Source organism: Petaurus breviceps, unplaced genomic scaffold (genome assembly GCF_028583685.1).
Source record: "Petaurus breviceps papuanus isolate PSGF00001 unplaced genomic scaffold, PetGlider_PUasm1.0 65, whole genome shotgun sequence".
Classification (NCBI taxonomy): domain Eukaryota; kingdom Metazoa; phylum Chordata; class Mammalia; order Diprotodontia; family Petauridae; genus Petaurus; species Petaurus breviceps.
The window spans coordinates 1434526-1457980 of NW_027186436.1; the positions used below are offsets into that span (position 1 = coordinate 1434526).

General features: G+C 38.3%; 1 protein-coding gene across 2 annotated transcripts in view; it reads right to left on the reverse strand.

Annotated features, from left to right (window-relative positions):
• The window catches only part of LOC138173835 (tryptophan--tRNA ligase, cytoplasmic), a 41766-nt gene that overhangs the window by 13938 nt on the left and 4373 nt on the right, over positions 1–23455 (reverse strand). Inside the window, exons 1-6 of one of the 2 annotated variants that reach the window (XM_069103933.1) lie at positions 22946–23016; positions 15812–16010; positions 9102–9303; positions 5777–5885; positions 4005–4124; positions 2888–3070 (exon numbers count right to left, since the gene is read on the reverse strand). In XM_069103933.1, coding sequence (XP_068960034.1) covers positions 2888–3070; positions 4005–4124; positions 5777–5885; positions 9102–9303; positions 15812–15925 — 728 coding nt within the window. In that variant the 5' untranslated portion in view covers positions 15926–16010; positions 22946–23016. Of the gene's footprint in view, positions 1–2887; positions 3071–4004; positions 4125–5776; positions 5886–9101; positions 9304–15811; positions 16011–22945; positions 23017–23455 lie in introns of those variants that run through there. The other variant, XM_069103932.1, reaches the window with a different exon arrangement.

A 23455-nucleotide genomic window follows, 5' to 3' on the forward strand; every position in this document is an offset into this window, starting at 1 on the left:
CCTGAAAGGCCTATCTTGGTATGAATGAGCACAGTCAAGCATAACAAAACACACTTTGGACAAGTCTGAAAACGTATGTCTCACTCTATAGCTCTGATGCTTCACCTCTCTAATAAGAGGTTAGTGGCATGCTTTGTGAGCAATTAAGAAAAACATTTTATAAACTCTGAAACACAATATAAGAATGCATTTTTAACTATTTTTATAGACAGAGTGTGATGTACTAGAGCCTGATCTAGGATGGTGGCAGGAAGGATGAGAATGCGTAGGTGTGACAGACATTCATTACATTGTCCCACTTCTCCTAAACAAAAGTACTTCAGTTTAGAAACATCTAAAAGCCTTGGGAAATGTCTAAGGTCATGATGGGAAGAAAAGTCACAGAACCTAGACTGTCAGACCTGGAAGGAGCTTTGGAATCATAGAATTTTAGAGCTGGACAGGATGTTAGGGTCATTTATTATAACCCCTGCCCTCCTTTTACAGATGAGGAACCTGAAGGCCAAAGAGGGGAACCTGTGTAAAAGAGATGAAAAAATACTAAAGGGAAACAAACAGAATTTTTGACACTCAATTAGGGCAATTTTTAAAAAGACCAAGAGCTTTGCAACAAGCTATAAAAAAATGCTGGTTCTCCTTTCTTACTAAAAAAGCCTCCATATGATGCCCCATTTCCATGGGAACAAGGAGGTGGATCCCACCAACAGCTATCCTTAGAACCAACAGTATAGACTGAGGAGGAACACTACGCCTATATGCCTAACACCTTCTCAAGTATGGAGCCATTTATGCCAGGCCTTTTTGAACATGGAAGGGAAAATGGGAGTGTCCATGAACGTCACAAATAATCATTACAGGAAAGTTCCTAAGATCACTGGAATTAGGGCTGGAAGAGACCTTTGAGGGAACCTTATACAATCCCCTCATTTTGTAGGTGGGGAAAAGATGGAGAGCTCAAGAGAGGCCATGAGTTGTTCAAAGTCACATGGGGCAATAGGTAGGAAAACCAGGATCCAGGCCCTGATCTTGTGGTCTTTCTGAAGCTCTCTCTCCCCAGGCTTCTCCCAGCACTTTCCTTGAGCTTTACCTCATTCTCCCTGCTATCACAGTTATTGGTGTATGTGTGTTTTCCTATATTAGACTTGAATCTATATTTGCAATCCCAATGCTAAGCATAGAGCCTCATGCTGCAGATCAATAAATGACTGCTGAACTGAAATATGATCTGGTTTTACATATTATGCCCCGTATAACAAATTCTTCCTTTGTTCTGTCAAGTTAATTACTTTTCATAACGAACAGAACTGCTTACCATTTGTATAGCTCGATAGGGGATGAAGTAAACAAAGCTGGAAAGGACCTCAGAGAGATCATCTGGTAGGTACACTGAGGCCCAGAAGGGGAAGTGACGAGGCACAAGTCAAATGTACAGCACATTTCAGCAGAGCCAGGCAAGTACCCTGGTCTCCAGGCTTGTAACTTAGGGTTCTTTGTACCCTATCATGGCAGTGTTGAGTTGTTTCTCAGTCTTCATAGATCTACTGCCATCCCTTCACAGCACCTAATACGTGCAGAGCAGGCACTCAATAATCCAGCCTGAATTGTTCTCTTAACAGGAAGGACCATAGATTTAGAACTGAAAAGGGCCTTCTTGGCAACCTAGTCGAACCTGCTCTTTTTACAGACAAGGAAACTGAGGTTTCCTCAGGCTCAGAGAGGTTAAGTTACTTATTATCCAAGCATTGAGTGTCAGAGTCAAGATCTGAATCCAGGACCTCTGACTCCGAACCCAGTCCTCTCCCTATTGTACCACACTCCCTCATGGCCTTCCTCCTCTGAGATTCACAAAAAACTGGGTAAGTTACAGAAACAAATTCAATTAAGCTCATTACTCTGACAAATGGCTCAGCTCTTACCAGCTGTGTGAACCCGGACAAATCTTTTCTCATAGGATCACAGAGGAAAGCCAGAAAGCACTTCAAACATCATTTGGTTTGATGCTAACCCCTCTTCATTTTACAGATGAAGAAACTGTGTCTACAGTCACACAGGTAGTAAATAGCCAAGCTGAGATGCAGATCCAGGACCTCAGATTCTAAATCCAAAGTCAATCATTTCCATCTGAAAAATCTACCTGAATCCCCAAATTTGGATGTAGGAAAATACAGAGAAAAGTGGGAGGAATCAGCTATGTACCTGAAACTACTTGCTTTCCCTTACTGGGTCCTGAAGATTTCTTATTTCTTTAAAGTAAGTTTGGGCCTTTTTTTTCTCCCTGGACATGACTGTCCTGGATTACTGGAATGATGTTTAAAGCAACACACTTATAACAAAATTTCTCTCTAGTAAAAATTCTTTGGATGTTCTCCAAACTTTGTGTTGAGACTACCTATTTAAAAATAAAAACCAGTAAAAAGGGACTGATTTGTTATGAGAGAGTTTTAAAGAATGGAGATTTGTAGCCAAATATCAAAAAGGGAAGAAAATAACACAAGTTTTAAATTCAGTGAAGAAATATTCCAGAAATATAGGTTTTAGTTTTCTAATTCTCCTTCTAGTTTCTTCAAAATGAAAAGATCTAATTTCAGTTCCAGCATAAGACCACTTTATATGAGAGCACTAGTAATAACAACAGTGAGAGCTCTTGTTTCTGGTGTTTGTTTACAAAGTACTGTCCCCACAAGATCCCTCTGAGGCAGGAGGCTCATAGAGCTAAAGGGACTTGTCAAGGGCCACAGAGGCAGTGAGTACCAAAGCCAGGACTCAAACCCAGGTCTCTGGACCCTAATAAGTTGCCTTGCATATTTCAAGTCTGGGCACATTTACTCCTGAGTAAACTGTTGGACTGTGTAGGTATCAAAAAGACAGTGAAGTGTTTGATCCTTACCCCATGTATTCCAGGTCAGAGAAGATGAAAGTCTTATTTATATCAAAACCACAGGCTATGATATCCTTTGCATTTTCTATTGTATAGCCATATGCTTGCTCAAGTGTTAGCTCTTTCCAGAGGTATTTTTCATCATCAGTCATCTGGATAACCAGGGGGACATTGAATACATCTTGTAGCCACCTAAAAAATACAGATTTCAAATCATTACTATCTTCCTCTACCAAACAGTATCTTAACACAAAATTTATTTTTTGTTGTTGTTGTTCAGTTGTGTCTGACTCTTTGTGATCCCATGGACCACAGCAGCCAGGACCTAACTTCCTGAAGTCTGTCTAAGCTCATGTTCGTTGCTTCCATGACACTATTTATCCATCTCATCCTTTGCTGTCCCCTTTTCTTTTTGCCTTCAATCTTTCCCAACATCAGGGTCTTTTTCCAATGAGTCCTTCTTCTCATTATATGGCCAGAATATTTAAGCTTCAGCTTCAGCATTTGACTTTCCAGTGAATAGTTTGGATCAAAGCATTAAGATTGCTTTACCTACAAATTATCATGCACTTTCCATGGGAGCTGTACAACCTTTATCTTCAAATTGATCTCAAAGACAGTGACTTCTTTATTTAAAACAATCCCAGGAAGATGTGAAATAAAAAATGGAAATTGGAAAATGAAGATGGTGAGTTCACCATCACTAGAGATATTCAAGCAGAGCTAGGATGACTATTCTGGGGGATGTTGTTGAATAGATTCATGCTTCAGGTAAGAGTTAATCTAGATGTTCTATAAGGTTCACTTTAATTCACATTCTATGATTCTGAGGTGCCAACCAACACAGACTTCATATGGTGTCATGATTCTTGTGTCCTTCCCATCTCTAAGGTTCTAGGTTTCATCCAACTTTTTGATTCTATGTTTCTAAGAACCTAATTTGGTTGCCAGGTGAATTTACAGAAATAATATTGTTATATATATATTTCAAACACTGTTTGAACTTAATAATTAAAACTATAATAAAATATATATTTACCATTTATATTATTAGATAATAAATATAATTATAATAAAGACATATAATACAGATAATAATAAAGAAAACCTCTGGAAGATTACTTACTTTGTGAAAATAAATGGGATGAGATGACCTACATGCATTGCTTCAGAAGAGGGCCCTCTGCCTGTATAAAGATAGAATGGCTTCTTATTTTCATATGCATCAAGAATGTTGTTCATGTCCCTAAGTGAGAGAAGAGAAACAGAGTAAACAGTGTGACTTTCTTGGAAAAAATATCAGAGGAATGTAACTAAACAAATTTGTATCTGAAAGTGAAAAATCAAGCAAATAAATGAATTTCATAATTTCTAATTAAATTGCTTCCTTTCTAATTGGATCTTTTAAAAAGAATGATTTGAGACATAGTTTTTTACATATAAAGTAAGTGATATAATTGACATTCTTTAAAAGTACTAATTCCTTATGTTTCTAAATCAGACTGAACATTGTCTTCATTTAGAATCCAAGTCAACAAACTTTTATTGTGCATCTAATGTGTACTACAGATTTATAGTTTACTAGGGAGAAATGCCACATATAAAAATCCCTGTACTTTAATGCTTCAAGGATCTAGGATTGTGAGTGTGGGTGTTCTTTTTATCTATATAAACTGAAATCACTCTAATGGCTTAGTAGTTTGGGAGAGTAGTTTTTGTTGGAAAAATTCATCACCTTGAGGTCAATCTGGTGACGAGCTTCTCTGAATTTAACCAGGCTGTTCCTTGGACAAGACACAACACCATCTATAGCTGGACCTGTAGTCTAAGCCTTTCTAGCCTAGGAGAATATGTCAGAGCCTGCAATCTGATAGCAGCCATCGAGAACCCAGGGTCATCTCCACACCATGATGAGGCATCAGAATAGGCCTTTTGTAAGACAACACTGTTTGGGATTATGAATGATAGGCAGAAGTGAAGCACTGACTGTGAATTAAAATCATGGGATGATTTAAATCACAGTATGAGGAAAGAATCAGCTGATGAGAATTCTACCCTAGAGGGCCCCATGATGACCGAGTGCAGCATCAATATGGTGGTGGTTTGTCAATTCAAATACTAGAGTAGTAGATATGGAGGTGGTAGGGCATTCTGGCTAGGTATCTGGGTCAGTAAACACCAGGTGGCTGGTTTCATGGGGCCAGACTAAACTCACAGTCATTGTCAGCTCCATAGGCTCATGTCAAGGTGATGGGAATGATGCACACCCAGGAATTATTCCACATATAAGACAAGGTCTAAACAAGTTCCTATCTCTAAAGTTCTTGTCAGTGTAGGTCTTCAGTGTCCTGGGGCTTAAGACTTCTGATAGATTTGCATTATGTTTCAGTTTATGGCCCTGGAGTGATTTGGTTCAATATTTAAAAAAAATTATACTACATTTACCATATAATGGTGAGATTATAGGACTGAGAAATAACATTGTTTCCTAGGCTCAAACCCTGGCTCAGCAGGATTTCTGAATACATCACACCGTCTCCATAAAAAATTCCCTCCTAATGCAGGAATTTGGGGATTTTAAAGTGGAGTCCAGCTGATCCTACCACAAGTAGCATGTTGGGTGAAAGGCAGTCTTTAAGTTAGTATCACCCAAGCCACTATACTCAAAATGCTTCTTCCTTTTTTTCCTGTGTTAGCTTCATGGAATTTCTGTTCCCTTTTTTAATCACATTTTTTATTCTAATTATTACAGCTAACTTACAGAATAGGACAAAGACCACACAGGGGTAGTTATATGGGAAATGGTAATGGTGGGCAATGACACATATTTTATGGGCTTTTCCTTCTCTAGGACAGAACAGGCAGGATGAAGAGATGCATGGGAAAATAAAGTCTCACCTGTGAGAGAAAAAGATGCCTCTACGCAGGAAATGATGTGGTTTTTGTCCTATGACCCTCTCAATTCGATCTATTAGTGTTTTGTCAATCTTGCTACTTCCAAACCGAACTAAAATAAAAAAAGCAGAAAAACTAGTAAAACAAATAGATATGCCTTCCTTAGCTGTCACTGTGTCCAGAAATCAAATTAAGTCAATTCAATTGGATTTATTATGTGAAAGGTACTACTAACAAAAAGATTACAAATAATACTATCCCTACCTTCAAGAAACTTGCAATTTTGTAAGAGGATGAGTCATATAATGAATAACCTGAATAACCACAATGCAAGTTAGAATGAGAAATATTCTCTTCCTGGGGAGAAAAGCAGGGAATTCTAGGTAGTACAATGGGTACAAATGCATGGAGGTGAGGGAGAACAAGATGAGATTGGGATATGAGTAGTTCAGTTTGGTAGAAATGTAGATTGTGTGAAAGAGTAATGAAATAAAGCTAGAAGGTAAAATATGGGCTGTTCCAACTCTAGGTTCCATAAAGGTCAGGCCTAGGACTTCCTTATTCTCTCACAATCTGATTCCACCCAACCCTCCAGATATTAGCAACTAACAATAAAAGGGTTTAGGTCACTTTTCACTACCTTGAAAAAGGGATTGTCTTTTAGCAAAAGGCTTATCTCACTGGAAAGAATATTGTTTAGAGATCAAATAGTAAAACAGAAAAAAAAACTGTATATTTTAAAAACTATCCCAGGCTCTTCCATCCCCCATAATAACAGCTATAAACAGAGGTAAATAGTTCTGAAAATTTGTATGTTTTTTATCTCGTGTGATCCTCACAAAAACTCTAGTGAGGAAGGTAGTACAAGTAGTATTATCCTCAATTTTATAGATGAGAAAACTGAGGCTTAGAGAGGAATGACCTGTCCAAGGTAAAAATCATTAATTGTCCCAGAGAGGAACCTTTTCTGAAAGAAAATGTTTTCTTTGATTATTCTCCAACCCTCATGTGAGGAGCTTCAGAAAGTGGCTACAACTGTGTCCGTGGGTTAGTCTCTTTCTGTAATAGTAATGGAATATAAAGATTCCCCCTGTATTGGCTTGGTTTTCAAATTGATTGTGTTAAAACCCAGAGCTTTTGTGGGATGGACTTGTTGACGTGAAAGGGAGGGCTGGACTGGGAGGAGCTGGTGACATAAATTTAGAGAGACACAAGAAAAGAGAGAGGCAGAAGAACTTTTTGGAAGCAGCATCTTGGAGGCAGATAGAGACTGAGAGGATTGCTGAGGGCCACTTTGAATTGCCCAGGAGTTTTGAGAGCTGCCACTCAGAGATGCCAAGGACTGAGGAGACATGGCTGTTATGCTGGTACTTTGTCTGTCTGTTTTGATGTTGTTTTGCCAGATTTGTCCACTGGTGAAAGACAGTCCTGTTGTTGCAGAGGTCTGGGAACCTTGCTGTTGGTTCAGAAGCCCTGAAGAAGGATTTTCTTGTTGTATGTTTACAGAAATCCTGGAAGGGGGTTTTGATAATGTTTTCAGGGGTCCTAGCACTGTTCTGCAGACAGAGAATGAGTTAATGAAGACACTGGCAATGTATCTTGTGGCCTTGCTAAGATTTGTCTCCCCAGGAACAAAGATTGCTGAGAACTTGTCTCCTGTCAAGATGAAGAAAAGACCTCTCTTTGGGTATTAAATGCTGTGCTTGTTGTAACTCTGGGGTAGATTCAATTGTCATCCGAGGGTGGGGAACTTTTGACTTTTTTGTGCTCTGTGATTAAACAAATGAATGTACTTTACTTATGATTGGAAACTAATCTCCATTTGAGAAGAGGGGCTCTGTGATGGACTAAATGAATGTACAGCCTAGGGGTGGAGTAGTATTTAGAAGAGGGACTTTGGGATAGATTAAATGAATGTGATGTCCAGGGGTGGGGTAGTACTTGATTAAATCACACTTGGTAAATGCTGTATTTTGAATTATGCTATATGTTGATTCTCTCTGTTCTTAATTTGTCACTGAATAAAATGGAGAGCACCTATGCTGGTATTTTGAACCTTGGGAAGTTGCCTTTGCTTGGCATTACACTTTCCCACCTTGCTTCCCTCCAATCTCTTGTGAGGCAGGTCTATTGCAGCCCCATTTCCACAGGGTGAGAGCTACAGAGAGGTTCGACGATACACCTCTCTGCTTCCAAGAAATGAAGAAAAAGGGAAAACTGCCGGCATGGTACACTAAAAATAATCGCCCTTTGTCCAACTCAAAATTGCTCAGGTGAATTGGTGTCACATACAGATTGCCCATTGCAGATCGTTCATTTGGGACTTTGGACTTCTCTCAATACTTCACAGGAACACTTCCTCTTCCAGTGAATGAAAGGAATGAATACCACAGCCCTTCCACACCGAGGTAGAAGGTGTGATAAACTGCTTTGGCTAAAAAAAAAAAAAAATCCCAAACAATTCACCTACACAACCCTGGGCTGATAAGAACAAAGACCTTCTGTTTCTGGCTGGCCTGGTCCCTGAGGCCTCTGGGTTAAGCAGGACCTGTGGAGGCTGTATTCCATTGGCACAGAGCACCATGGCACAGTGAAAAAGAATGCTCAACTTCAAGACTTGAGTTCAAACTTGAACTCTGACACTTATTAGCTGTGTGACAGTGGACTCAACTTATCTGATCCTCAAGTTTCCCTACAGGCAAACTGGTGGCTCAGTGGATAGAGTGCTGAGCTCAGGAAGACCCTAGTTCAAATCTGACCTCAGACACTTATTAGCTGGGTGATCCTGGGCTAATCACTTAGCCTCTGTTTGCCTCAGTTTTCTCAACTGTAAAATTAGGATGATACTAATACCGATTTCCTAGGGATGCTGTGAGGATCAAATGAGATAATATTAATAAAAAGCATTTAGCACAGTGTCTGGCACATCTTAGGCCCAGTATAAACGCTTATTTCTTTTCCCAGCAAAATTGAGATAATACTTGTATTAACTACCTCATAAGCCTGTAGTGAAGAAAATGCTTGGTAAATAGACCTTAAATTACGTGCTTTATTATGTGCCTTTGAAATGGGAACAACTAGATGCCTAGCTGAGGTAATAGAAGAGGTGGTAACTCAACACTGAATAACAAAAGGCAGTTTGGCCCATTTCCTCAGTTTCCCAGACTACCAAAATTTGATGATTATCTTTGTGAATTTGAAACAATTTTAGGAACTTAATTTCAAAAATGAAAACGTTTGTACTCTCGAAATAGGCAAAAAAAAAAAAAAAAGGAGGATGGCAGCGGCAGGAGATGGGCAGGGCCAGAGGAAACAGAATGGAGGGTACCTATGAGCTTGTCATAGTCGATGCCTTTGGCACTGCTGGTCTGCACAGTCCAGGGATCTACAAAATCCTCTTCATCTTTAGTGGTCCCAGCATCCCCACTGGAGTTTGTGGGAGGAGAATCAGCATTATAATCCTGTCCTGTCACTTCTTTGTAGTTTATTTTTAGTGACAATAATTGCTTAACAGCAGAATCTATTTCATCCTGAAAAAAAGGAAATGGAAAAACAAAACAAAACATTTTAATTGTGAACATGTCTTAAATAAGGAAAGCCTCTTCTAGCATGGGTGGAAGTCAAGTGGGCAAGGAACCAAATCTTCAACATCTTTTTATCTCTCCTAGTACCTAGCATAGAAATGAACACTTAATAATGTTTTCTGAAAAGCAACGACATTTTTTGTAACCCTCTCTGATGCTGTTCCTGGAACCTGACCCATGAGTTCTTGATGAGGAAGGTCGGGCACTTCATCTCTGACTAGAATTCCTACCCATTCTTTCCAGTCCAACTCAAGTGCTACTTTCTCCAGAAAGCCTGCCCATATAATGATAACGATAGCTGGCATTTATATAACACTTTAAGGTTAGCAAAACACTTTACAAATTTTATCTCATTTTGTCCAGAGATTACACAGCTAGTAAGTATATGAAGCTGAATCGGAACTCAGATCTTGCTGACTCCAGGCCTGGTGCTCTATTCACTGTACCATGTAGCTGCCCTAGTGGTAGATGTTAAATAATCAGTTAGCTGAACTGGATTTAAGTCCAATTTAATAAGTAACAGTGAAGAGTGGGACTGTTTTTATAAGTCTAACAAATGAAGGAAACATTCAGTAATCACTGTGATTAATGTGGGCATTAAAATGGGAATTATTTCAGGAGACTATAAATCCTAGGACCTTACTGAGAGTATCTAGTTGACAAAGGACAGCTAAAATCTATGCTGCAATACATTTTATCCAGTGGCACAATGATACACTGACCATCATCGGGACAAAGGATTGATATACTCTAAGATGGTCAGCATAGTGTTAATGATTTGTAGACATTTTAAATGTCTACTGACTAATAAGGAAGCTCACAATCAATCACCTTAATAGGGTCCCATTAATTTCTGTACTGGAAAAACCATCAGCATAAATTGTAATTTGTTTGCTTTTTCTGCTCCAAATGCATCAGGTTTTCTTGCCTATTTCATTTGAACTACTGTCAATGTACAGAGTCTGTTAATTTTGAGGAGAAAATAGAGAGGAAAAAGAAAATGATCTTTTGTTATCTGCTTCTGTAACAATATTATTACCTTCTATAAAGATATGGTCTAAGTATCTAATCTTCTCTGTTACTGATCTCACTTTTAACTGGTACTGACATTATGTGTGTATTTCTTTTTTTTTTTTTAAGCAATTGGGGTTAAAGTAACTTGCTCAAGGTTACACAGCCAGGTGTTTCTGGGTAGGTGCTAAGTATCTGAGCCCGGATTCGATCCCAGGTCATCCCGACTCTGGGGCCAGTGCTCTTACTCACTGTGCTACCTGGTTGCCCCTATGTGTGTGTATTTCTTATCTCATCTAGTAGATAGACTATTTATAGTCTATAGTCATTGAAGATGGTGACCAATTGTTGAACAATTGAATTCATCCACTTATTCTGTGAAATATTATTAGAAGTGACTTATATCGGGGCAGCCGGGTGGCACAGTGAGTAAGAGCGCCGGCCCCAGCATCGGAGGGATCGGTTCTGGTCTCAGATACTCAGTACCCACACAAAAAAAATAACTGGCCATGTAACCTTGAGCAAGTTACTTAACTCCGATTGCTTTAAAAAAAAAAGAAATGACTTATATCTTGGGATTTTTAAGTCTACATTCTATTTCCCCTCATGTTTGCTCTGGTCAATCTGGACTCATGGCTCCCAGAACATGCCCTGAACTCACCTGCCTTTCCTTATTCTTTTCTCTAATCATTCTTCTCTCCCCATCTCCACCTGCTGAATTCTAATTTTAAAGTCCAATCTGCTCAATATCAGGTTTTTTTCTGCTCCCCTAAGTGGGTAACAACTTTCTTTCCTCTGACCTCACATAGAACTCTTCATCTCTCAGGTGCACTAAAATTGTGTTATTTTGAATTACACTGACTTATGAATGTGCTATCTATGCCTATGAGACTATGAGATCCATGAGGCAAGGGCTTTGTTTCACTCCTGGTACCTAAAACAGTGTCCTACAAATAGTGTTTAATAAAAGCTTATTAAATTAAAAAAAAATCTACTGTGTGCTATGAATTGAATACAATGGACCACAAGCAACAAACCATAGCATATCTTGATTACTGGGGCATTACTGATTACATGTTAGAAATGTTACACATGGTACAGTAAGGTGACTGACACTCAAGACAGTTAATATGGCTGGGATTCAAGTTCTGGCTCAACTCACTGATAATTCTCCAACTTGTATTTTGGGCTGATGCTGACATTCTTATGGAGGGAAGGGGGGTGGTGTTGTTGATAATGGATTAATAAGGGTCTTGCAAAAAGTCACTGGTCCAGGCAAAGTGAGGTAGCAAAGTATGCCTTCACGTAGCTGCTGAGAATATGTGCCTGTAATCTAAGTGGCAGAGACATGGAATTATGGTAATTAATCCCATAATAACTACCAAAAAATAGCAACACACAAGAACTATTAAAATTCATAAAGGGCAGAAAATCTTCAGATCCTTATGTTGTGAATAAAGGTCAGTTCAAAGTTAATGATGGGTACTCAGCTTTAGACAAGTAAAATTTTCTCATGTAGATTTTGAAAATCAATTATAGGTTTTTTCTTAGGAAATCACATTATTGCCTTTGGAAAGAGATAGGTCAAATTTATTAGTCAGCCTCTAAAGCTACACTTAAATAATTGGTCTTGAGAGATTAGGTCACAGATTACAAAAAGAAAAATATACATAGCCTAGTTTCCTTGTACCCAAAAGGAAAAATCTTCTTGTTCAAATATATAATATTCCTTTAAATTTGGACTATTTTTAGAGGAATGTAATGATATGGAATTTTAGAATGTTAGAACTGGGGGAGACCTCAAGAAATCATTTAGCTCTTCCTCTCATTTTATGAACTGAGGCCCGTGTAGAAAAAAAAAAGTGGTATCTTTTCTAGTTAGATAAATACCTGTCCTAATAGTTTAGTTGAATATAGTTACACCATCCAAACTATACTGTAGTGTCTACCTAAATATTGCTTTTTATTTCTAAAGGCTAAAATGGACATGATTAGTCTATTCTGAATCATTCTTCAAGTTCCTAGGATAAATATCCTAAGTGGCTTCAATTATCTGTGTGCAGACTGTCTTGTTTTTAAATATACAGAACTCCACTTAATTATGAGTCTTGTTGACATTTCTTCCTCCAAAAGAAAGTTAAAGACTTAACCAGTATTGCTATTGAAGAAGGTTGGCAAGAAAGCTGGTTTGACAAGACAATTTGAGGGGTGGGAGGAAAAAAAAAAGAAAAGCGAGTCAGGAGAGAGGAAAAAAAAGACAATTTGAGAGAAAGTAAAAATCTGTTTATTTGTAGCTTAAACAGAATATAGTTAATTGTTGAAAATGGCAGTAAAGTGTTTCCCTGAGTCGTTGTCTTACCAGCTGGCTTCATTTTATCTGAAATTAATTCACAGAACATCAGATGCATCTTCTATCAACATATATCCCTAAGTCAAATACAAATGGTTTTCATCAAAAAGTCTGCTTCTCTCTATTTATTTAATAATAAAGAGTAGACTGTGAAAAGTTACCATATACTGTGCTGCACAGAATTTAGCAACATCTGTAGACATTAACATTATCAAAATGGCTGTATTCACCGACATTTATAAGCCAAGAACATTTGTTAACATTGATCATGTTTCATTTGTGGGATAGGGTAGAAAAACAGTCAGAAAAAGCACTGCAAAGACACCCAAATGTTGTTCCATAACAAAAATGTCCAAATCTGGACATGTTGGTCTTTTTCAAAGTTGTGCCTTTATCTTGTTTTAGTCCGGATCTCACTGTTGTGGGGAACTCTTGGTTTAGAAACTCCTACCAATGCAACTTCTAAGTTGCAACTTAGAGCCTTAATTAGCAAGAGGCCTGGAGTGCAGGGAAGTGAAGTGAATTGCCCAAAGTAGCACAGCTAGTGTCAGAGGTAGGATTTGAATCCAGGTCTTTCTGACTTCAAGCCTGGCTCTATCCTTACTTTCAGGACTTACAATTTAGCAAAGCCTTTCCATCCTCTGAAACAGAGGACAGAAAAGAAAATCTATTTTTCTAGTTCAATTCAACAAGCATTCAGTAGATCTCTCTTATTACATGAAAAGCCTTTCTTATATTGGACATTGAGGACACTTATGCAGAGAAGAGATCCCACCCCAGCAGATGTCATCATGTAGCAAGAACCAATCTGAATCTAGTCTAGTTGGTTCGTGGGGCTCAGACATGAAGTCCACAATGGGCCCCCACTGGCTGCCCTTTCACGTATGTGAGACTTCCCATAGTTAATGCTCCACTGACACTGACATTGCTTTGTTTATGATAAGAACACCAGGGATAGGGATTGGGGCTCCACCTGTGATTTCAGTCATGTATGAGCTCCTGGTATAGAATTCCATCTACCAATGCAAAGTGACACCTCTTCAGCATCATAGAATCTTAGGGTGTTCCCTAGGGCACTGAGAGGTCAAGTGGCTTGTCCAGGGTGACAATTCTCTATATACTACACCTCTTTCTATACAATACTGCCTCTTATTATTATCATTATTATTATTTTGCTTTTTGGAGGGCAATTGGGGTTAAGTAACTTGCCCAAGGTCACATGGTTAGTTTTTGTGTTAAGTGTCTGAGGCTGGATTTGAACTCAGGTCCTCCTGACTCCAGGGCCAGTGCTCTATTCACTGCGCCACCTAGCTGCCCCTATCATAATTATTATTAATAACATCAGTAGGTATTTATATAGAATTATAGAGTTTGAAAGTTTGAAAAGTTCTTTACAGACCTTCTCATTTGAGCTTCAAAATAACTGTGCAAGGTAGGTACTACAGGTAATTAATTATCACATGCATTTTATGGATGAAGAAACAGAAGTCCTGAGAGGTAGTGCTTTGCTCATGGTCACTCACACAAGTTCTAAGTTTATTACTCTGTCTATATCTTGCAGGGACCCAGTTATTTACAAATTGTCTTCCCCACTAGAATGTACACTACTTGAGGGAAGGAATTGTTTTTTGTATTTCTTTATATTCCCAGAGCAGATCACAGTACCTGGTTCAAAGGAATCATCTCATAAATGTTTATTGGTCGTCCATGTCAGAGAGGGAATCTAAACCCAGGGATTCATTCTTACGTTCAAATTCAGAACTCTAGCCTCACTCAACAAGTTGAGCAGAGGGCTTTAGAGGACAAAACATGTGTGAGAAGGAGACAGTCTGAGGCTTTACATATCATTTTATAGTCTCATAGATTAGATATCATTTTATAGTCCCAAATGAGGAGAGAAACATCATATGACATAAAAATAGGGGAAGTGGACATAAAGGTGGGTTACTTCCCTTTTCTAAAATCTTTAGCGTCTGCCAATTGCCTCCAGACTAAAATACAAATTCCTTAGAGTGGTCAGGACCAACTGAGTTCAACTCTGACACATGGAGTTGTGTGACTCTGGGAAAGTCATTTAACCTTTCAATGCTTTAGGCAAATGGTTCTCAAAACTTTTTGGTTTCAGGACCCTTTTTTATCCTTAAATATTATTGAGGACCCTTAAAGAACTTTTGTTTAGATAGGTTACAGCTATCAATTTTTGCCATATTGTAAATGAAAGCATCTTAGTATTATTAGGAAAACAGTTTTCACCTTTAGCACATCCCAGGGGTTCTTGGACCACACTCTGAGAAAGGCAACTCAACTCTCTATGAGTCTAAGTTGACCCTAAGAAAAGGGGCTGATGGATATTCCCCATACTAATGAAATAACAGGTCCAGTTCTGAACCCTAAGAAAGGTATTTTGGTCTGCAACAAACCAATTCCAACCTACTCTCCCAGTCTTATTTTACATTATTGCCTTTTTAAGTCATTCCCGTGCCTTTCCCCCCCCCCCCCATTCCTGCCAGCCTAGACTTACTAAATGTTCACCAGATTCACCATTCCTTCTCCTGCTTGTGTGCATGGCCAAAACTAGCCTTCATTTCTGAAATGGCGTCATGCATTTATTTCATCTCTCAGACTCCTTATTTTCCTTCAAATTTTATCTCCAATGCTTCCTCTTACTGAAGCCTTTCCTGATCTTCCCAGGTATTAGTATACTGTTCCCTCTCAAATAATCTTTGACTTCCTTCTATTGTACACACCATTCTATTCCCACTAGGAGAATGTAAACTCCCCCAAAGAAAGTACTGTTTGTCTTTTTCTTCCTGATGATAAATGTCTTCTCCATTATAAGTACTTAAGATTAAAAAACAACAACAAACTTAGTAGCTATAGAAGCAGTCACTGGCAAGGGAAGTTGAAAAACCATGGTCTCTTCTACCATATTAAGTAGTATGCTAGTGTTTTGACAGAGTTAATTGTAGGGGAGCAAATCATTCCTAACTCATACACCAACTTATTTCAATCACTGGATAGCAATAGAACAACTAGAAAGAAATTAATTGATTTTTAGAAACTAAGATTAATAGGCAAAGAATTCCAAAGTACCTTTGGTGCTTTTTCTGCTTTTAATGATCGGACAATTTCTCCTTGTGCTGTTATACTTTTGAACAGCTCCTGTGGAGTGGAAGGATATGGTTCGCCATTCAGAATGTCAGCCATTTTCCACAGCTTAGAACTGTGAAATTAAAGTGCTTCAGGATAACAGCTGATTATACTCAATAGGTCAGAAGAACAAAATAAAGGCCTAGAAAAGAGGAAGAAGACATAAAAGCTATTATTCACTGTTGTTGGCTTAATAACTGCATTTCATATTTTTGGTGTACTCAGGTATCAAAGAAGCACATCTATATATAATATTAAAGTTGGAAGAAACATCAAAGATTATCTAATCCAACCCCTTTACACAATGCTCTGTCTCTGAATGTGCCTTCCTTCCAACTCAGATGACACTTCTTCCATGAAACCTTCTCTAACACCCTACCCTCCTCTCTCTCAGAAGAAGTTTTCTTTCCTTCAATTTCTCATAGTATTTTGTTTGCCTGGACCTCTCTTTTGCCCTTACCTCATACTTTCCTTTTTACCATAATTTTTGTACTTTGTACTTGGATCTTTTCTCTACTAGACTGTTAAGCCCCTTGAGATCAAGGCTTATGTCATAGCTATCATTGTATCTCCATCACTTAGTGTGTTACCTGCCACATATATGTTGAGCTGAATTGTTTAACATCAAAAAGCTATCAAGTTTAATGGTGTAGTGTGGCGTGGTCAGTAAGTGTAGATAGTTTTTCTCAAGAAGTCTGGCTGAGAAGGTGAGGAGAGATATAAAATGATAATTAGCAGGGAAGGTAAGAACAAGTGAGAGAATTTTTTGGATAGGATAGTAATGAATGAGCCTGTTGTAGGCAGCAGGGAAGGAGCCAGTAGTTGGGGAGAGATTGAGCATGATAGAGGGGGTGATCTGCTGGAGAAAAACGAAGGGATGGGATCAAGGATGCATGCAGAGGGGTTTGCCTAGGCAAAGAAAATGGCCACCTCTTCATGAATGACCGTGGTGGATGAAGAGATAGTAGAGAAATACACTTGGGTGAAGCTGAAATGATGAAGTGGGAAAATGAAGGCGCCCCCATCAAATGGCCTCAGTTTTGTCAGTTTAGTATGAGCGAATATCCCCCACAACATTTTATTACATATTTGGTACCTTATATTTGACAACAAAAAAGGTATATTTGTAACTGCAGGTATGAGAAGCTAGTTTGTTAAATAAAAAAAAAATTGGGGTTCTTTAACAGTTATAAAGTCTTGAGCTTGCCAGCAACAACTGAGCAAGAACTATATTCTTAAGAGATGGAGGGCTTCAAGTATTACAAATCTGTGTCGCTGGAAAAATTCCAGAGGCATCTAAACTGTAGCACTTTTTATTTTTTCTGCATAAGGAGAACAGGATCTGCTGATGTTTTTATTTGTTATTCTCTTGATCAGTCATAGTAAGGAGCTCTGATCTTCATCTTCAAGCAAGGGGTGAGAAGGTGTTGGACTAATCTTTAAGGCCTCTTTCAATTCTAAATCCCATGAGAGATGCCCAAGGAACAAATCAGCAAACAAGTCCAGTTTTTCTAGGTACAACAAGTTAATATATTTTAGTAAACTTAAGCTTTCTGAAGTCAAACATGCATAGCAAATGGGTGTTTGCTCTTTCTCTGTTTCCCTGGGTTCTGATTCCTAATGTGTTTTTGAAGTTACGTAAGTACAACCCTTTGGTGTCCTCTGCTAGCCAGCTGCAGTATTCCCAGGCACTCGGAGGTGCACAGCTGACAAAAGTTCCTTATTTTATTCTATGTTTTAAATGACATAATTGAGGACTATTTATAGCTCTTTCATTATCAATGCTATCTTGTTTAGTTTTGTACCCTCTGAAAACGTTTCTCTGTACATTCTATTAGTAATTATTTCCTTCTTAACTTTGAAAATGTTGGCTAAAAATCATGTTATTCTTTATGGAAAGTTAGGCATGGCTAAAGGGGTAGTCCTCTAGCTTCTTCCCTCTATTCCCCTAGATTGAAGGTAGGTTGTCATTGGAGGGGTAGTCAGCAAGGAAGAAGGAAGTCATTATCTCTATATTGTGGTGCTAAAGAAAAGTTCCCCCCAAACCTATAATGATGCTCTTCCCCTATTCCATTTCTATTTTTCCACTGCCTGGTTTTGCTTGACTATTCACTTCAAAATCGACAACTTCATGATTTCTTTTCTTCATTTGATATTAACATTCAAGTAATGAGTTAAACACTATTAACCTCACCTATTAACAATCTTGCTTATGTGAGAGGCACTTCTGAGAACCAAAAGAAAACAAATTTTGTAGCTATCCAAATAGCTCATAAGATCATAGATTTGAAATGGAAGGGACATTGGAGGTCCTCTGATCCAACTCCTTTATTTTATAGCTGAACAAACTTAAGCATCAAGTGACTTGCCCAGGGTGGTATAGATGTCAAAGTCTTATCCCTAAAACTTTTGCATTTTATGTACTGGTAGACTAGAACTCTTCTTCTATTCATCTGATTTTAATATGCTGGCAAGATCATTATTAAATCATTCTAATAAGTAGGTTAGACCTTTCCATGTGATTTCACAAAGGATGTGACCCAAAGATTCATCATCTGATGACCAAACTTCTGTTGATGAACACTGCGAGGCCTAGCTAAGATGGTTCTTGGAGGATGGTCTGTTGTTGGGCCCATTACTTGCTACGTGCCCCTGAGCCTCACTTTCCTCATTTATAAAATAGGCTTAATAACAGCATTTCCCTCACAGAGTTAATTGTGAGGATCAAATGAAATAATGTAGGTAAAGTACTTTGTGAACCTTAAAGTGCTATATAACTGTGAGCTGGCATTATTATTAATTTGGTAGGATCTCCTAGAGCTTGTGCTTTGTTGGCATAGACATCCAGAGTTACTGCCACTCCTGGGTGAGGCATCAGAAGAGGGCTAATTTATCAATTCTCAGATGTCAATAAAGAAAATTAAAATAATGGGGCAATTTCTAAATTCTGTCTTCACAATAAAATTTTTTTTATTAAGAAACCAATCCCCTTGAATTTCTACTCTTAGCAACTTCTAAGTCCTATTCTAGTAAGGGACATCAGAAGCCTAACCCCCTCATGGATCTATTTGCCTTTGTCCAAGAGCTAGGGTCTCCCTACCTGTTCCTGAGGAGTTAACTTGCAATTTCTCATAAGTCTTTTGATTACAGACAAAGTGGGTGTGGGCCTCTATTTGAGTACATGGCTAGGTGCCAAATTATTTTTCTTTTCTCTTGGAAATTCCATGGAGTCATGGGGGAGGGACCCTAAGTTTTGTAAACAAGCTAAGGGATTGACCACACAATGCCCCTCGTAACATGCTGGTGAGGGGAACACTGCCTATGAGACAGGAACCAGAAAGGGCAGTTTCCCTTGGTTAGAGGTAAGGTAGATTTGGTGATCAACCAATAATTACAGGTAAAGAGGGTTCCACTTGTTCTCCTCTTTTTTTTTTCCTTTTCTTTTCTCAGTTTTCTTTGCTTCTTCCTTTCCTTCTACTCTGATTATTTCTTTCTTGAGAGTTTCATAAATGTTCTAGTAGTCCTAAGATAGTTTCTTGTCCTCCTCCAATAGAAAGGTAGTTTAACAAATATTGCTGTCTGAAGTAACACAATTGAAATACTCTTATATGAAACAAATAAAAATCCCGTTCATGTGAGAGTTTTGGTGGTTTTAAAAGTCCAAGTTAAATAAACTCATTATCAAGGAAGAATAGCACATCATATCTTTAAAGAAGAAGCTGAAAAGTACTTTTAAAAATAAAATACAAACTATTTCTTCATTGGACAGATATTTAATCCTTTATGGACTAGGAGTGAGTCAGTCAACTAGCATTTATAAAGTTCCTACTATGTGCCAGGCACTATGGTAAAGACTGGGGGTACAAACAAAGGGAAAAAACAAAACAAAACTCAGTTCCTGTTCTCAACGACCCTGACTATTCTGGAATAGAGTTCAATAAGACCCTTACCATTCTAAGAACAGTATCTGAGTGGTGAGAAGGAAGAGAAAAAGAGGAACAGAACTCATTATATTTTCTCCTAAACCACCCTTCCTCCTGACTTCCTTATTTCTGCAAAAGGTGCAATCCAGGAGTTGTTCTTGATGCTTCACTCTCACTGCCCTCTGCTTCTACCTCCATTCAATAGGTTGCCAGGTGGTTTACCCTCCACATCATCTCTTCTGCCCCCTTATTTCCAATCACAACACAGCCACCTTAATTTCAGTCCTTAGTACCTCTGGCCTACATTATTGCAAATGCTTCCTCATTGGTTTGCCTGCATTAAGCCTCTGCCTCACACAATTCATCCAGCATACAGCTGCCAAAATGATATTCCTAAAATATATTTATAAACATACTAAAAAAAAGTGTCTTATTTTAGCATAGTAAGTATGGATGTTATTATAAATATGAAAGTATGCTAATAAGTGAGAAGTATTAGAGTTAGAGACAGAATTGTGTACACCTACAACTTTAAGGAAATAATCTGGTCTAAATCTAAAATGCAGGCTTTCCAAAAGCTTCTGCCTAAAGGCAGAAGAACAGCTTCCCAGTTTTGTGGAGAGGGCATCAGAGGGGATGATGGGAGCCATTCTGTGATTTGTTTGGGACTTAGAGTAGGGAGGGTAGAGGTAAGTCTGAGTAGTTATTTCACAGTAACCTAAATGCTAAGTGTAGGTCAAGTTCCTTCCCTACTCAAGAAGCTTCCAAATATACCTCTTTCCTGGAGATTAAAATGTGAACTCTGATTTGGGAAAGAAAGCCCTGCACCGGCCTATATCTTCAGTCTGATTACATATTAGTTCTCCTCACACATACTATATTCCAGGCTGCTAGCTGCTGGCTTACATGACATTCCACTTTCTGATTCTTTGTCTTGGTGGCTCTCCCTTAGGCCATAAATGCTCCTCTTTTCCACCTTCACTTTTCAGAAATCCTAGCTCTCATTAAGGTTCAGCTGAAGTGCCATTTTCTATAAGAAACCCTTCCTAATTTTCCCCAGTTAGGCCACATTTTGTAATCACTTATCTGTGTACCTGATGTCTTCCTTCCAGTAACATGTAAGTAAGACCTTGGTGTAGAGACTGTCTTATATTTTGACTTTGTATCTCTAGATGTATGTCTAGAACAGAGTACAAATTTAACAAAATCTTGCTAAATTGAGGAAAAGTAATAGAACCACTGAACGAAAGAGAAATAGGGAAATTGTTGAATTTTATATAAATTATATCTCAGTAAGATTAACAAGATATGGCAATCATACAAATATACATGCAGGGCAGCACCAGTATATGTAACCTGGAGTTCTGGTGCTTAAGGAAGATTTCTTTTTTTCTTTTTGGAGGGAAGGCAGGGCAATTGGGGTTAAAGCGACTTGCAAGGTCACATAGCTAGTATGTGTTAAGTGTCTGAGGCCCGATTTGAACTCAGGTTCAGGAAGATTTCTTGATGCTAAAAATGCAAGGCACTCTCATCATCCCAGCCCCATTGTGGAATCAGAGGCAGTGCCAAGAGACTTTACAGAAGGGGGAATGACAACCCTTCTCCCCGCAAAATTCCCCCCCCCACAAAACCTGTTTTAAGCAAGCAACACTCCCCCCTGACTTCTAGACTCCAGCGTGAGGGATCGGTTTCTAATATCAACCTAATAAAGAGCTTGTCTTTCACAAAGACAAATGGAACCACACAATTCCCTGCTTCTCTTTATTACAGGCTACCACCAAGAAAAGAATATGGCAAGAAACCAAACCTTCCCATTAAATAGTGATGATGATGATAGGACTATTATTTCTAGATCTATGTATCACTTAATGATGACGACTTTTCTATAAGGCTTTAAAATTTACAAAACACTTCTACTGCCATGATCCTGTGAGGTAGCCAGTGCAAGTATTATTATCTACATTTTACAGATTAATTTAGAGAAGTTGAAGGGGTCATAAAACTAGTTAAACATAGAAGCCAGGGCTCCACCTGAGTCTTCTGCTAGGGAGACTGTGTACCTTCTATAACCCTACATGAATCTAGCAAAAAAGTCATTTTTCCACTCAAAGGAAAAAAGTTCTATTTCCACATGTATTTTTCTCCATGCAATAAAACATGCCCTTAAAAAAAAGGTAGCTAAGTGATTTATTCACAATAATTGGAAGGCAGTGTAGGAATATATTCAGGTAATATTATGGAAATGTAATACTGCCTAACTTCTTATTAAGGAGGTAGAATCAATGAAAATAAGGTAGAGAATTTGAATTTCTAACTCAAAATATTTACATTTATAGGATTTCAAGGTCAATTACATCTGATCCTGAGGGATAAATCTCTACAACAAATTCCTGGCAAGTGGACAGCAAGTTTTCCATTAAAGATCTATAATGATACAGTGTTACTGCTTCCCTATATTCCCTATTCCATTGTCTAATGGCTGTAATTGTTAGGAGGAATTCTTTCTTCCACTGGGCTGAAATATTCCTTTCTAAAACTTCTACCCTTTCCAACACTGCAAAAAAAATAAAACAATTCTGATCAGTATAATGCCTGACTATGATTCCAGAAGATCGATGATAAAGCATCTGGTCCTTTCCTGACAGAGAGGACATGAACTCAGGGTGCAGAATGAGACATCTTTTTGGCTATGTACAATGTAAGAATTTATTTTGCTTGACTATGTGTATTTGTTACAAAGTTGTTGTTGGTTTTTTTTTTTTATGGTGGCATGGTGGGAGATTAAATTGATATTTCTGACTGAAATAAATAAAATTCAATTTAAAAACTTCCTGCCCTATGATCTGCCTTCTCAGACCATACAAAAATGAAGTGGAACCCCCTCAACCACTCCAAAGTGTTAGAGACAGACATGATATATTTATGCACAGTAATATTATTATACTAATTTCTAGATTCTCCTTGCTGACAACTTTAGCAGCAACAGAACTCAGTTCATTCCCTTATTTAATGGTGCAACAAGCTGACATACTCTGGCTCCTGACTACTCTCCCCAGCATCATTCTCCCTTCTTTAAGTTCTCTAACACTTTGGCAAAAGGTAATGACATGCAATAACAAGAGTTATAACTACCAGAAAAAATGTGAATACAGACCCAGGCAGAAGAGGAGGACTCTGCAGATACCGGCTACAGCAGGAGATATTCTACCAATCCCTTCCCAGTTCCTAATTTAAACTCTCTCCTGAACCCCGCCTTCCTCCTACTTGGGTCAGAAGTGAGTTACTGGAAACTACCCTATTGCTGAAAAATACTTAACAAAACTGAAAGCTACAGGCTGTCCTTCCTGATAACAAAGATAATCTTATGAGATAGCCTGGCTGATGAAATAGAGATTGATTACATTTTTTGAAGGATTGCCTCATACAATCTAAGACCTAGTACATCTCGTGTAAGTTACCCCTACTTAACCTCTCTAGGCCTCAGTTTTCTCATCTGTAAAATGAGGATAATAATGCATTACCTAACTGATTGGACAGACATGGGTAAAGTGTTTTATAAAACCTCAAAACACAAAAGAAATGAAGCTGTTATTACACAGTTTATCCTAGGTTTTACACCTTTCTCCCTGTTTGTTTTCACCATGGAAACCTCTGTATCAGTGTC